Below are 15,712 nucleotides of genomic sequence, written 5' to 3'. Positions count from 1 at the left end.
GTATCAACTAGCTGACTAATAAGACACTAGAGGTGCAGTTTGTCTTAATAAAATTGACCTTTCAAAGAACATGAGCACTTTAGCTGTCGCCATCCATTTTTCCATTGACATACATGGCAACAGAAGTCTTTGCGATTGTGACCACAGCTATAGAAAACGCGTTGACTCACAGTTTAAACATCTTTCATCCCTAAGGTTAAATTCACCATTATGATTTACAAATACTTTAGAGCAGCGGTCCCCAACCCGCGGACCATGGACTGGTACCGGTCCGTGAGTTGTTTGGTACCGGGCCACGAGTGTTGAGGTTCGGGTGTGAAATTTATGGTTTTCAGGGTTTTTATGGTTAATATTTATTGTTTTTATCGTTACCTCAGTTTCCCTGTCTTTTCCCGTGTGTTATGGATAATTTTTTTATTTTGGTACCAGTACTGGTTTTATTTTGTTGTATTTATCCACGACACCTTAAAGGCCGGTCCGTAAAAATAAACCGATCCGTGCCGCAAAAAAGGTTGGGGACCTCGGCTTTAGAGCACTAAATTGTTTTACTTTTTTTTTTTTTTTTTAAATTACATGCTTTTTTTCATTGAGACATCAGTAAACTGATCCTAAAAATGTCTTGAGATTACATCTCTCATAGCACATGGATATTTTTCTGTGGGTATGAAACCTTTGTAAAAGGATTATGAAAAAAAAAATCTAGTTTGTTGGATGAATGTAGAATAGGACTCAAATGCAAAATAAGACAAGACAAAGAAAGTGAATTTAACTGTTTTTTTTTTTTTACAGTACAAATTTATACAAGTATGTTAACCTGTTGTAAATTTAGCAGCACCAAGTCAAATATCTGCTACAAAAGAAAAATTTACATAGCTGAAAATACTACAAAAACATGCTGGAGAACTGAATCTCTGCTCTCCACAAAATATTCTCATCAAAAAGAAGATTAAATAATAAACCCCTTGTTAACCATTTTCACAATGCGAGACGAGAATAATTTTAAATAAAGAACGTGTTTCTTTTGACAAAACTTAACAGAACATTTTCTTTATGATTGATAAATTCCCACAGAAAACTTGAAGGTAAAAATGGTCCGTTCAAAAATAACACTGGTCATTCCTGCAAAGGATATCCTCTCTCCATGGCGACCTCCATGCTTACCTCCATGGTTTCGGTTTGAGCTGCTGAACAATCCGGACTTCAAACCGTCAAGCCTTCCTCCTCTGTCTCACATTAATGCAGCACGTCGGGCTGATGCGTCAGTAAGATGAGCTGTGATTGACTGCTGTCTTTGAAAGTTTATGACCTGACTGGGATGTAGAGGGATTGGTTGAGTCACAGGTGGAAGTTTCAGGCTGCCGGATGACGTCGTCCAGCTCGCTGATGAAGTGTTTGAGGTCCTCTAGGCAACGTTCACGGATCTCCCCGAGGTTTTCTCGGAGGGGAACCTGCAGCTGCTTCTCCAAGTTGGGATCTTTAGCCACCAGCATCTTCACCACCATTCCGAACGTCTCGCAGTCCTGACGATACACCTGGTCGAGTGAAAAAAGATGAAATAAAATAAAATAATACTAAGAGACAAACAAGAGGAAAACTTTACCTTCAAAAACCACTCAGCAGACATTTCCACCCTTTTTCAGTGTAGATTTAGCTATGTTAAGTGTTACCAGGCACAGCTTTGAGAGAAAAGCTCTTAATTGAGGGGATGGGGAGTTGTTTCCTTCCTGCTCTACCTGTCGCCTAGGTGTAAATACTCCAGCGTCACTGTGCCTAAGCTGATCACTCTGGTGCTAACACACCTCATACAGAGCCAAAAGATTAACACTCTTCCTCTCAAGTTTAATAGGGGCACTTGATATGGGACAGGGTAGCCCAAAGACGCAGTAAAAACTGCACTTCAGTGGTAGCTCGGAGGCTTGTAACAGGTGTTAGAGGGACAAAGAGGAGGTGCTGGAATCTAGTTTGGGAGCCGCCACTTCACACTGAGCCTATAATGTCTCAAAACAATGGAGGGAGCTTGTGCTTCCACACAGAGTGGTTTGATTTGCAAAATACCAAAACAGAGATTTGCTTTTAAGTCATGATCCTTTAAATGAGCTGAGAATGAAGGGGAAAATATCATTCCGCTCAACTGAAGATAATATTTATGGGCCCATTTTACATTTTGTAAGGGAGGGAAAATAACACGGCGTGTCGTGAATTCCCACTCTCACAAATATTCAGGAACACAAGGGCAGCTTTTATTTCTTATTTTCTTGAGTTTTTGGACATACATACAGTTGAGACGTAAGATGCATTTTAAAAATCACACACAAATACCCTTTCTAAATGACCACTTTGTCTACACTTTTGCCAAAATAACTACAACCTCTGACAAACTCGATGTGGCTCTTTAATCTCTACCACACTACTTCATGACAGTCGAAAGCTTAAACTTCGACCGCTACTTACAGCCTTTGATCTTAAGTGGGCCAATTACACATTTAATCCCTGACATAAGAAAAAGAAGTGCTATCTCAACATCATGACTTGCATGATAAAGAAATGCTACTGTATTAAATATAATACATCTGTTAGGATGACCTTTTGGGCTATAAAATTACAAACTTCTAGTAGCTCATTGCCAAGACTGTCCTGTAATTTTAAAACAGAAACATTTTGTTAATTTACATAAAATGCCTTTTATTTAACGTGAACCCATTGTAAAAAATGAAGGTTCTGTAGTAGATAGTGGAAAAACTGGAACTTTTTTGTTGTTGCATTGTTTATCTTTTACTTATTTACCCTGGTGTAGTATGAATGACCATGGGGGAGGTCATTATCAGCAGCCAAATCTTTAAAACCAATGAAAATACATTTAAAAAATACATTTAAAAGTCTAATACTTTGGCAATTTTGGCTATGTGTGGGCCAGATTGGAGTCTTGCTCAGCTGGTTCTGTCCCCTAGGCCTTATGTTTGACACCCATGGTTAAAAACACAGGGGGAGAGAGCTGATTCAACAGTTTGTTGGGGTAGGTTGAAATCTAACGACCACATAAACTTTGCTAGATATTATGTGGTGTATGGGACATTAAGTATAAGTATAGGAGGGAAGAAAAAAAGACAATAACCAAGACAATCTGTTCAAGTGAAATAATTGTTAGGTTCCTATTTGTTTTCATCTCCTTGGCTTATTTTATTTTGTTGTTTTTCCAGACTCAAAATGATATGTTGGTCTATTTTTTGCCAGTATACTCAAATACTTTTTTACATATATATTTGTATGTAACTCTCTTCCATGACTAACTACAGATACAGCTGCCTATTATATCAAGCTTCAACTGTACGTGCCAGTCTCATACAAGGAGATGTACAGTGACAAGGGTTATGAGTGGACATGTGTGTTTATACATATGCCCACACGCCTGTGTGTGTAAAATTAGGCCAGGGAGGAAGGGAGAGTTTCATTCACCAGATACCAACGGTGGCTTCTGTGCTGCGGGGCTTTCTAACTCGCTGGCTTATTTATAGATTTTTCACTAGAACAGAAAGTGTGCTTGGAGAAAAGCTCACAAATAGAGATCGCCTGTCAAACACAGTTATTGTCCTTGTTCTCCAACAGATGGGAACTTTCCAAAGTATGCATTAAACTAGGACACTGTGAGTGCACTATCTATCATTATCAGTAATTTTTAAGAAAGAAAACTGGAGCCAAACCAGTTTGCCTGTTTTTATTTTTGTACTATTCCACCAAGTTTGATTTCACTATGAGAGTTTTTGCAAACCCTTGCTGACAATGCTTTGAGCACAAATGGGAGGAAAAATGAAACATTTCTGCTGAACAGTCAGCAGAAGACAAATAACGGAGGTGTAATACAAATTAAAGGAGCACTTTTTAATCAGTATAGCATCAAGTCACTTAGACTTCTGGGATATTGATCTGGTCAGTTAAGTAGCAGAGGGTGTTCTTAATCATTGTCAGCTACTTTGGTGTTAATGAAATTAACCAGCAGTGCACTAGAGGGGCAACAATGAGACAACCACCAAAAGACGAATGGTTTTAAACGTGGAGGGTAGCATGAGGTGAGGTGATACCTGCACTTACAGTGGTTGCAGGTAGGGCTGCCACGATTAGTCGACTAGTCACGATTACGTCGACTATCAAAATCGTCGACGACTGATTTAATAGTCGACGCGTCGTTTGAAGCTTTGTAAGACCACAAAAGCCGCAGGAATAAGTAGTAGGATTTAAGAGTGTAATAACGGACTGAAACAGAAGATGGCAGCACTGCATGTACAAGGATGCCAGCTGCCGTTAAACCCCGAAGAAGAAGAAGTAGCTCTATCCCAGAATTCATAGCGCAGCCCAGCTCAGTTTCCAACAATGGCAGCAGCTAGTTAGTTTTAATATTACTCTTATTATTCTTTCTGGGTCACAAAATAAACGTTTAACATATTTTCAGGCGAGAATGTAGCTGTGTAAACCTCAAATATCTGCTCAGTTTATCAAGACACCACATATTTTCAAAAGCGCTCCGACGTTTTCGGAGACGTCTGTTACCCACTAGCTCGATAGCTAGCCGGGGGCAAGGCTCACTAGAGCCCGTGAGAACACCGGACTCCCGGCAAATCGTTTTCAAACCCACCGCCGTCTTTCGCTACTCAGGTTAAAAGTGATATATAAGTCACTTAGATAACTTAAAAATGTTATTGTTTGGCTTTTTTTTAGTATTTTATTTGTTCCTGAGTAAATCGGTTTGGCTGAGATTAAAGTTATAGTTTTTACACAGCTGAATAAACGTCAAGCAGACAACTGATTATCAGAAGTGTGAGATGCTGGAGAATATACTCCGGTGTCCTGTTACATTTTAGATAGCAAGGAGCAGACGGCTGAGTTTATTAAACTTCACCTAAACAATCTGCAAATTTCATTAAAATTTAATAAACTATCATCTTGTCTTTATTTTTAGTTAGCACATACCTGAAACACTTAAAGCTGTAAGCTAATGATAGTTATATAAGAGCAGATGCACGCTGGTGCAATAAGCTGTACATTTTACGTCCAATGGATGCATGACCTGATTAGTCAACTAATTGCAAAAATAATCGGTGACTAGTCGACTATCAAAATAATCGTTTGTGGCAGCCCTAGTTGCAGGTATTACCAACTCCTCCAGGATGACAGGTTTGCTGTGTCTCCCAACACAGTCTCAAGAGCAGATATACACAAGACTGTTACAGATAACTTAAATTTGCATTTACTCAATAAATCTTTTCCTATTGAAGGTGTGCTAGCTGAAAGACGTTAGCTTGTTTGCAGCTTGTTTTAACATTTGCTTGAATAGTAAAACACAGCCTACAGGAGATGCTTGTTACACCTGATCTAACATGCGGTTTAGTAATGATGTAAACTAGGAAAAAACTAAATTACTTTCACTTAATTTAGATTAGCTTAATTTCACATTGACTACGGGAGCAGTGCCAACTCAAACACACAGATTACCTGTAATAACAAACCAATACCTGTAATTAGAAAAGAGCAGTGGTTAACTTTGATTTTACTTGGCTCTAAAAACTGTTGTGTTTTCAGGCTGACATAATTACTCATTTTTAATTGGACAGCATTGGGAAATCATATTTCCTACCAACCCCATTCAGATATTGCTAAAGCTTTATACACAAACCTAATGAGGGATTTACAGTACAAACAGCTTATGCAACCTTATCCAGGTCTCTTGTTTACAAAAGCAGCTGATGGGAAATGTTCAATAAATCATTTTACAGGAGATTTGTGGGGAACACTACAAAACAAATTCAAAAACACAGTCTCCTTTGGGCATTTCTATACATTCCTCATGCACAATAAACAATTGAGCAGAAGATGTTACACAACTGATAACCCAAGCAGTCTGTATAGAGAGGAGACCTGCGACAGCCACTATCCCCAGCACAATGAATGTAGTTACAGAGCAATGGCCTTTTTGGTTTTTCATCAGCTGATAACAGAGTGGACCTATCAAACGTTCTAAGGAAGGATCCAATCAGTGAGTGGTCTACACCTTCTGTGAATACAGGGAGAGCTGTTTCTAAACAATGTGCTGACAAGGTTCTTCCTGCAATCCGTCCCGTTATCCAACCAGGAAGGAAAGGAGCACGTCTCGACTTTGGGTGGGGTTGTTTGAGAAAAAGAGCATCTTGCTCGCTGTTCACCCCTGCAGGACAAATCCTTTTTATAAATCTCGCCCCTGAGCGTGCTGGGCTTTAGAAATGAGAGAATCTGAACAAATTTTAAACATTAGAGTTGGCACCTCAGTCCAGCTCTGTCATCTTTGCACCTAAAAAGCCCTCAAGAGGCTGGAAGTGTCTGGCTTTCTGTCAAATACATTTAGATCCCTCAACAAATGAAATAAAACTCCCTTTGTACAGCAGTCTGGGTCTACGAGGAACAAAACATAATACCCTTGACTGCCTCTCATGCCTTGTCACTCACTATAACCGGTTAGTCTGTCCTGTGGCCAAAGTCAACTCTGACAACCAGAAAGGGGGTTCAGACTATAAGTCAAGAAGACCAGCTTCACTTAGCCACGCAAATAAAGTTTAGATTATGACCTGGATAGCTTCTGAGGGGCTTCTGGATTCTGTGCAGTTGTGGCTGTGTGTACAGAAGAGATGGCTAGACCAGATTGGGTGCAGAAAGCCAAACATCTGGCTGACACTTGTCAAATGGCTTAACACGAGTGCCCACACCAACAGGAATACTGCTGCTAATTTAAAGAGCACATGAGAAAGTGACTTTGTTATTTCAGAGCCAAAAAAAGAAAGAAAGAACAGCTTAAGTATGTTTAGCTGTGGGTCAGAGCAAAATGGGGCGTTAAAACTGGTCACCAGACAAGTGCTTATACAGCTTCCAGTGACTGCTCGGTTTGTCTGCCACCTCAGAGAGTAAAAGACCATCATGTGAAAGCAATTCTCTGTGACGCTTTAAAAATACAGCCTTTTCTATTTCAGTCCATGATCCTTCTTTTATGTGAGAAGAAAAAAAATCTTGATTCAATTACTCATCTTCTGACCTCAGCTCTGGGATAAACAGTTTAGTCTCTCATGGAAGAGGAGAAGAGCTGCCAAATCGCAAACGACCTACACATACGGACGATCTGAAGATCACAAAAGCCAGAGAAAGGCACAGGGAAAACAAAAAGCTGCAGCTGTCAATAGAAACTGATGGTTATCTAAGAATCGCAAATCCTGAAAGGAAATACTGAAACCTCATATCCCTGTGAAAACGCAATACTTTATCCCCTCTTCGTTTTCATTTCAAACTGTTTATTATACATGTATACCTAGATTTGAATCACCACATTAGAAGATAGCAGAGAATTATGAGTAATACTGATGATGGCAGTAAAGTACCTACAGATTGCTGACACGGGTCTTTGTAATCATTCTAAACTAACTTTCCATAATACTTGGAAACATGAAATAATGCTCACATAGCTCAGACGTTATAAAGTTTGCTGTAAAAAAATGAGAGAAGACACAGACAGGCTATAAAACAGGCGTGAAGCTGCAGCGTCAGCAGTAATGCTGTTACAGCCTATAGGCTCTGTGCTGCAGCTCAATGTGAGGGCGCAGTCTGTGCTCCAGGGCAGAGCTAGCTCAGGTTTAATGGTCTCAGTTAAACCACCAGCAGTGCTCACTGGTGCAGGAATGGCCTTCATTAGGTAACAGAGCAGAGTTGGAACCTCGAGCCTGGGGTGTTTTTAAGCTCTGTTAAGCGGTCGACCTCTCAGTTTATTTTATGCACGGCTCTTTACAGCGAATAAGCCGTTCTTAGCTGCTGCCTTCATTTACGTGTCCCCTGTACCCTGTATATCATTCTAATGTTTCTAAACCCCGGTGCGCAGACCGCTTCATGTGCGAGCATTTGCAAAGATGAGTCAGACGCCGAGGGGGCCATGCTTGAGCCGTGTGCGATATTAAGCAGATATTTTGTATAATGAGCGGTTTATGCAGTCAGTGAGTCAGGATGGAAGATTAAGAGAAGCTACCAGGAAAATGCTGGCAACTACAGAAACCGGCCTCCCGTTTTTCAAATAATTAACCGTTTCTCTAAATGTGGCTGCAACAGTGACATTATTTAGGGGATAGCAGTAGGTACTCAGCATTGTGACTGGAAGACAGCAAAGTTAATTTCCTGCCTGTTACGAACATAATAGGTGGCTGTTTCAGTAGTGCCTATCCAGTAAAGCATGCCACATGTGAGTCAGAGAACCCAAGGCCACCATATGCATGGGAATGTGGTGCCAAGAGTACTGAATGTGGTCTGCATTGCCAAAGTTGACATTTATAGAAAAGTCTGACAAATTAGCAGTTTTTAATGAGAGGGTTTGGACATACAGTGATTTTTCCTTCCCAAAAAGAACAACTGAGAACAGAACACCTTCAAATTTGTTTAAACATCCCTGGAATACATTGTGATTACCAATTTAAAATCCTATATAGGATATAAATCCAAATCTGACTTTTATTCTTTGCTAGAAGCACAAGAAAACTGTAAATAGCCTGAACTTATCCACAGGTTTCTACAAAGTACTTTACAATGTGTTTCACATTCACTCATTAACACACACACTATAACTGGTGGCAGAGCTGCCATGCAAGGTTCTTGCCTGCCATCAAGAGCAAATTACTTGTCATGACCAAGGAAAATACGCATTAGTTTGAGAATGAGGCCTGTGATTAGTGGACAACATGCTGTATCAGCCCAATCAGAGAACTTGTGGAAAGGCGGGTCAGAAAAACGCAATGATGTGAAAATTTGAAGTATTAAAAAAAAGTACCTTTTCTATCTCCTGAGCTTTGGCTGCGATGGCAACGGCTCGTCGCTCGTGAAAATTGTCTGTAGATTTTTGGCTCTCTTCCACGACGGGAGCTACCAGTGGCTCTTCTTTTTCTCCTTCTGGAGGGGGGTTTTCCTCCTAAAGGAAAACAACAGGAAGGTATGAGCTGCAGGGATATTTAAGGAAAACTAAGAAAGCAGCAGAATGGTTATTTCTAACAGTATATACCACTGCCATGAAACATTTATGCCAAGAAATCATAAAACCATTCAATATTTTAAAAAGCATACTACTACTCTACTACAGCAATCACACAACATTGAATTGTAAAGGATGTACAGTCAATGCTGTGCTACCACATGACCTACTGACTCTTTAACTTTGAAGGAGACATGTGGTTGATGAGGCATACAGTAAAGCTGAAAGGCCAGAGTGGACTCAGTGGAAAAAAAACAACATATACACAGAATTTGCAGTATAGAAATCTATACCTGAGGCACAAGATATAGCTAGAGCCTTTGACAGACTAAAAAGAAAAGTCTAAAATGTTTGTTACAACTCAAAACGTAGCTTAATATTAATGTTGCTTTTCTACCCAAGCACTAACCCTGCAGTTTAGTAGAACCAATCTATAACACGGAAAACCATAAAACTCACATTTTAGCTGTGTTTAAGACAGAATCTTCAGAGCAAAGAAATCACAGCCAGACAAGCCATGATTAAGCATCTAATGGGCAAATTGGAAAACAAGGCATCCATAAATACTACCGAGAAAGCCACAAGAGAGATCTAAGGGAAGAAATGAGGCCGACTTGGATGGGTGGTCAATTTCTTTTGCTCATTTCCTGATACTATTAAAGTTTGAAGGCCAAGGAGCAGAACTGCCCAACCATGACTAAAGTCCACTCATACATTAAGGGAAACAGGCCATGGCAACTAAGTCATACTTCATCCCTAGATGACTAGAAAGAAATTACAGGAGATGGTACATCACAAAGCCGAGTGCGGTCTAAAATAATAATAATAAAAAAAAGCACAGTGCAAAGCATCATCCAATTATTCCTCCTTCCAATACTCTCCCTGAAGCTATGCTTGGGAGAAGTCCCATGTATATGCTTGGACTTGTATGAAAGATCGCATCTACTGCACCTCAGCAGAAAAATATCCCTTGTCTGAGTCTCTTTATTTCAACTCGCAAAGCATAGCCTAACTTGGAAATCGTGCTCTGCTCTCAAGATAAGGCTCAAAATAGATCTTCTGTTAACTGTAATAAATCAAAACATTATTGTTTCAGCAGAATGGGTAAACTCTGAAAAAGAAGTGGAACTGAATTTTGTTCTTGGCTGTAAAATGGAGAAACAGCACTGGACTCAATACTGTTCTATGTAATAGTTTGGACATCATCACGCTGATGTAACAGCTTAGTTCTTCAAAATGCTTACAGTTTGAGCAAGCATCACAAAGTTCCTCAGGCTCTCGCTCTTCGCAGTCTATTCAGCACGTGACTTTTTAAAAAACTTATCAAACTTTAGAGGCCAAAATTCAATAGCTATGACATTTCTGATCACTGCAGCATGCTCATCTGCTGGCTCATACTCTGATCATCCAGTCATCCTAAGTCTCTCATACCTATATTCAGTTGTTTGTTAGGTTAAAGTAGTGGAGTGGCCAACCCACTGACACTGCCATTCCTGAATGCACGCTGCTAGAATTCCTAAAAATATCACAGTGACTGAATGCCACTCTATAGCAGTGCTTTGAGCATTTGTATTACTTTTTCCTGCTTCCTTCAGCAGATCTGTGCCCTTTACTGGTAAACCATTACACTCTATCTAACAGGAATTTGTTGTGTTGAGATGAAACCTGCTGATGACCTCCCTGCCCACCCTGGCTTGAAGCCAGAGCCGGTGGTGCTCTTTAGGTCCCGTCTTTGGTGTCTCCTGTCTGGGATGGCTCCAGAAAGCCTATGTGTTTGTTGAATCCCCACAGCAGGCAGTGACCAGGACCATTAGTGCAAAGCTTTACTGGGGGCACAGCGCAGGCCTTTCATCTTGGCCAAGGTTATGGGTTTGTGCCCCGAGAACACACAACAATGCACCACAGGCTAGATCAAACACAGCAGCAGAAGCACCAGTGTGCATGTATGTGTGTGTGGAGGGGTGGGGCGCTGAGTAACTCTCATCACAGCAGTTGATTTGGTGGTGGTAGGTGGTTCTGACAAAAATGATCATTAGAAGGAGAAGAAAGAACTTTGTTTATATGCTGCATCTTGTAATTTCTCGTGTATAAACCCGAGGGTGATTGTCTGGTTATTTGTTACTCAGCTTATTTTCATGTGTACACAACCACGTGACGACATCGCCTTCACTGGGAATTTGTACGAAAAATCGAGCCCTCCTTGCCTCTAATGGTTGGCTTTGCCATCTGAATCAAGTGTGACCGGCACTTGAAATGGCACTTAAATGTCAAGGTGAATTTATGTCTAACTTCTTCACATGTACAAGCCATAAACGCTTGTCAGCAATAAAGTTTAAGTTTGTCATTTTCAAAGCAGTGAAGCTGATAAAAATTAGTTTTTTTTCAGACTGAGCAATCACTAAATATTTATCACAGAAAGTAAATGCGTCATTTGTGTACATTGTGCACGGCCCCTTTTTGATGTGTGAAGGCAGGAAAGCAACAACGTAGAGTCACAGCAAGATGAGATCTGCTGTAATACTGACTCTTAACATTCTGAAACATAACAAAACATAAAAGAAATCATCTTTCTTCCAAACAGCTGAACTCTGTACGTCCTTTGGTAAAAACTACATACATGTTTCTTAAGCTGTACATAAAAGGTGGATGGACCCAGAGCTGCTGAGGGGTTAACAGATCACTTCAGATGCACTATTGTTGGTGTGAGGAGAGGAACAAAACGGTGAGCAAGTTAGTCCACCATACTTGGGGAAAAATAAGTGGACGAATATGAGCTGGATAACTAAAGGTTAACGGTATTAACGTTTGCCAAGCTCTTTATTTTGACTTTTTTAGTCCTAATAACTCTTTCAAGCTGTGTTTGTGTGTGTAGAAAACGGGAACATTAGGCTAATAACATACATTAGTCAACTGAATGGTTGTAGCGTGTCTAGACAGTAAAACTGTGGAACTTTTAACTGTGCTGACTGAATAATAAATAGGCCAGTGATAAAAGCTTCGTGCACTGCACAGGTCCTTGATCGTTTAATTATTTCCTGTTTCATGTTAGGGAAAAGATTATTGTTGTTAAAAGGTTTTCAGAGCAGAGCTTGCTGAGGTGTCAAATATCTGATATGGATATATATCACTTAACCCAATTACTTTATTTTGTGTATATTTAAGGGCCATGACTAAAACTGTGATATTTAAAAAAAGAAATGTTTCTATTTTACCAATGCATATGTTTTTTTTTCTTATTGATTTATATTTCACTATAATAATACTGTGAATTATTCTGGTCACAATAGCTGAAGGGAATATCTAATTTTGTATATTCAGATATTTATTTCTATCAAAATACATGTGATTATAAAAGTAGTTACACCTCCACTTGTACTTAATTTGGCCTCTTGTGTATACAATGTGATATTCAGATGGTTTGACAAAAAAAAAAAAAAAAAAAAAACTTGATTATGGGATCATTTTGACATCCAGATAAACAGTTGCTGGCATACATGCATACACAGACTCCATTTAGAAGAGGTAATGTAATTACGTTGGTACAAAGTATTTTTAACCCTCACACAATCAGCTATAATAGCAAAACCTTTTTAAGTTGCCAGAGCATGCAAACACACACAAGGTGTTGACCTGAATCTTGCTGAATACCGATTCCCTGTGAGCCCGATGCCCCATATTAATTTGTCACAATCACGAGACCCATTCCCTGCGTCATCAACAGGAAACTGAGGGCCTGCCAAACGCAGTTAGACGTGCTCTTTAAAAGTAAAAGTAAACTATTGTTCGTTATAAACAGTGTAAATACATCCCAGAGTTACACAGGCACTTCTTATGACTCTGTGGTTATGATCTTGTGATAAAGTTGTGACCCGGGCTACTGATTTCTCCTCTATACTTCTGGGTGGCCACAGCCACATGTATTGCGCCTAATCACAACTGATTGTATTTACACTCCTCTGCATAGTTGGAGATGGATGACATCAGCAAAACAAAACATTATCAGCAAAAAAATCAAGAAATATCCACATTTGACACAAAAAGTTGTTTTTTTTTGTCGACACCTGAGCCCTTTCCCCCGTATCATTACAAATTCTTGTAACTGAAGTCCGCTTCCAACAAAGTTAAACAAAGTGGAAGCCCGATGGCTTTTATGCCCTGCATGAGGACCACTTTAAAACCCATTAACATACTTTGATAGGATTCAACACTTATTAGGAGGATGGAATTTAAGGACTTCCAGATGTATCCTGCTGTACAGTGACATAGGCAGACACCATGGTATGCAAACAAAATAAAGCACAGAACATCTGAGACTCCACTGCTGTACTTACAATTTAAAAAAAAAAAAACACACAATTTAGAAAAATCCTTTAATGTTTTTGATCCTTCATGAAAACCTCAAGAAAAACAGTACCTTGACAGATGTTGCACTCTGTGGGGATCCCTCTCTTGACAGGCCAGGAATTTTGTCTATAGAAATTGGAAAGTGACAAAAAAGAAACAGTAAGACTGAAGTTAGAGTAAAAAAAGATATTTGGAATAACAAAATAAGAAATGAGAAAAAGGTGAAACGACAAGGGAAGCAGAAATTCAACTGAAAGAAGACAAGCAAGTCGGTCTGGAAAGTAAGTATGGGGTTGCTTATGGGGATCGCAGCCTTGTAAATGTGTTGGAAGTCTGGTTCCAGGATCCAGTGAGGTACCTATACTAGAAGGTCTGGAACAGTCAAGAAACAACGGTGCTCTGAACCTCATTGGCTGAATGCACAGCTCCTCTCCAGTCATTGGAGGAGGAGTTTCTTCCTCTACTGACTTTCCTTCTATAAGAAAAACACTATGCTGTCCAAAGCCTTGTAATCAACTCTACTAACAAACTTCAAGCACCTAGAAATTAAACAAAAAACACTCCGGAGTGGAAGCTTTGGCTTCAGGAATATCCATCAGACATCCTATACCCTCTCCCCTCTACTTGCACACACGACCTGGTGGCATCTTTATGAGGCCTGACAAAGTGGCAGACAGAACGGAGAGCAAGGCTGGCTGCTGGAGACATTAGAAACCCTCTCTGTCTCTCTCAGGTTACGCAGACTGTGAATAGATTAGGTTTGACAACTGTAACTTTTCAATATATCTGAAACAAATCCTCTGCATGTCACCTCATCTTACTTTTTAATTCATTTCCACTGAACAAACAAAGGAATGCATGGCTATACAGTTTGAAATATAATCCAGGAGAAGTGGCTAATCTGTCTATTAACTCATCAAACAAGACGTAGTCTATCCAGTCCTAATCGGCTATACTGAACTGTACTTACCGATCATCCTGCTCTGAGAATAAGTCTCTTCATACCCTGTTGGAAGACCAAACCGTAAGGTCACCGGCCAAGTACATCACAATTGATGGGGTTTTCTTATCTAAAAGCAACCTATGGAGCATACTACTACTCTAATGCTTCCCTAAAAATATTTACTCTTAAAACTCGTTCAAATCATGCATTCAGATGGCAACATTTTGCCATGTTAGCCATGAAAACTGCTAAGCACTCACTTCATGAGTGAAAAAGCGCCAATCAAATGGAAATTTAAAAGAAAAATGACCGGCATTGAAGATGGCAGTGGACCTCAAAAGAAACAAAACCAACCTCCCCCCAAAAGAAAAAACAAACACTGGTGGAAACAGGGGAATTTGAGGGATTAGAGACAAGAATGAATAAAGAACATGCACCGCACATGGAGATACTTTAGCACTTGTGCATTTTACAGTACTGTTATTTAATAATTTTTGGTGGTTTTACAGGAAATCTATTATGTGGACTTGGTTTTCCATAACATTCCAAGTGAGAGGGTGGGACTGAAAAAACAAAGAGCAATCCATGATGCTCTTACATTATTCAGCTACTTTCTAGATAAGCTGTAAAATTCACTGTTCCCACACAGAGTCATCTTATCAAAACGTATTTCCAGACAAGATGTATTTGTAGTCATTAAAGTGTAATATAACACTAAATATGATCTGTGATGAAAATGTGTTCAATCGGAACACCTCTGACATTTTAAATCATTTTTAACATTACTTTATAAAAGTGCAGGTACCATGAAAAGTGCTAATGTACCTCCGCAACAGGTAGTGGAAATGGCATTGATCACAATACAGCAGTCTGTACTAAACTCTAATTCAGAAACTACTTTCATGATATAACTTACAAAAGACCTGGGTGAAAAAAATGTCTGTGTCAAAAAGTTTCCTTTGTAAAATACTTTTTTTTTTTTTGAGAGGCGGGTCGACTCTAAAGTCACTGAAATTTAAAAAGCCTGAAGTCTTCTGTTCCTGCATCCTTCTCAAGACAGAACACAAAATGACAAGGATGCAAGAAAGGAACAACAACCCAGCTTACTGTCACCCAAGTCTAAGCTTATTTACATAGCTCAATGTACAGACCCAAAGTGTCATGTCCACTCTGTTGAGGAAAGAGTGCCCCCCAGAGGTGCTCAGAAACACCCGTGTGACCCTCTGGACCATCCACACCTGAAAAGCCGGTCAGCCAGGTTAACAGCCATGGACAGACAGTGAATAACAGTAAAATAAGAAATGAAGGATGGAAGAAAAAAATATATATAATCCATTTCAGAACAATGCACATTTTACGAGCTGAACTTAAAACATGACCTTGAATCAGGGCCTACAGGCACTCAC

General features: G+C 39.7%; 1 protein-coding gene across 1 annotated transcript; it reads right to left on the bottom strand.

The window, feature by feature from the left end:
* Positions 1-760: 760 nt before the first annotated feature.
* pphln1 (periphilin 1) lies at positions 761-14,976 on the bottom strand. Its single transcript, XM_063501406.1, has 4 exons — positions 14,334-14,976; positions 13,434-13,489; positions 8,822-8,959; positions 761-1,532 (listed from the first exon to the last, which is right to left on the bottom strand). The coding sequence occupies exons 1-4, from the start codon at positions 14,338-14,340 to the stop codon at positions 1,260-1,262; spliced, it is 474 nt and encodes a 157-aa protein (XP_063357476.1). The 5' UTR covers positions 14,341-14,976; the 3' UTR covers positions 761-1,259.
* Between the last annotated feature and the right edge of the window lie 736 nt (positions 14,977-15,712).

The sequence above is a fragment of the Pelmatolapia mariae genome, linkage group LG17, assembly GCF_036321145.2.
Source record: "Pelmatolapia mariae isolate MD_Pm_ZW linkage group LG17, Pm_UMD_F_2, whole genome shotgun sequence".
Lineage (NCBI taxonomy): Eukaryota > Metazoa > Chordata > Actinopteri > Cichliformes > Cichlidae > Pelmatolapia > Pelmatolapia mariae.
Note: the sequence above shows the minus strand (reverse complement) of the source record. Positions and strands in the feature narration are given on the sequence as shown.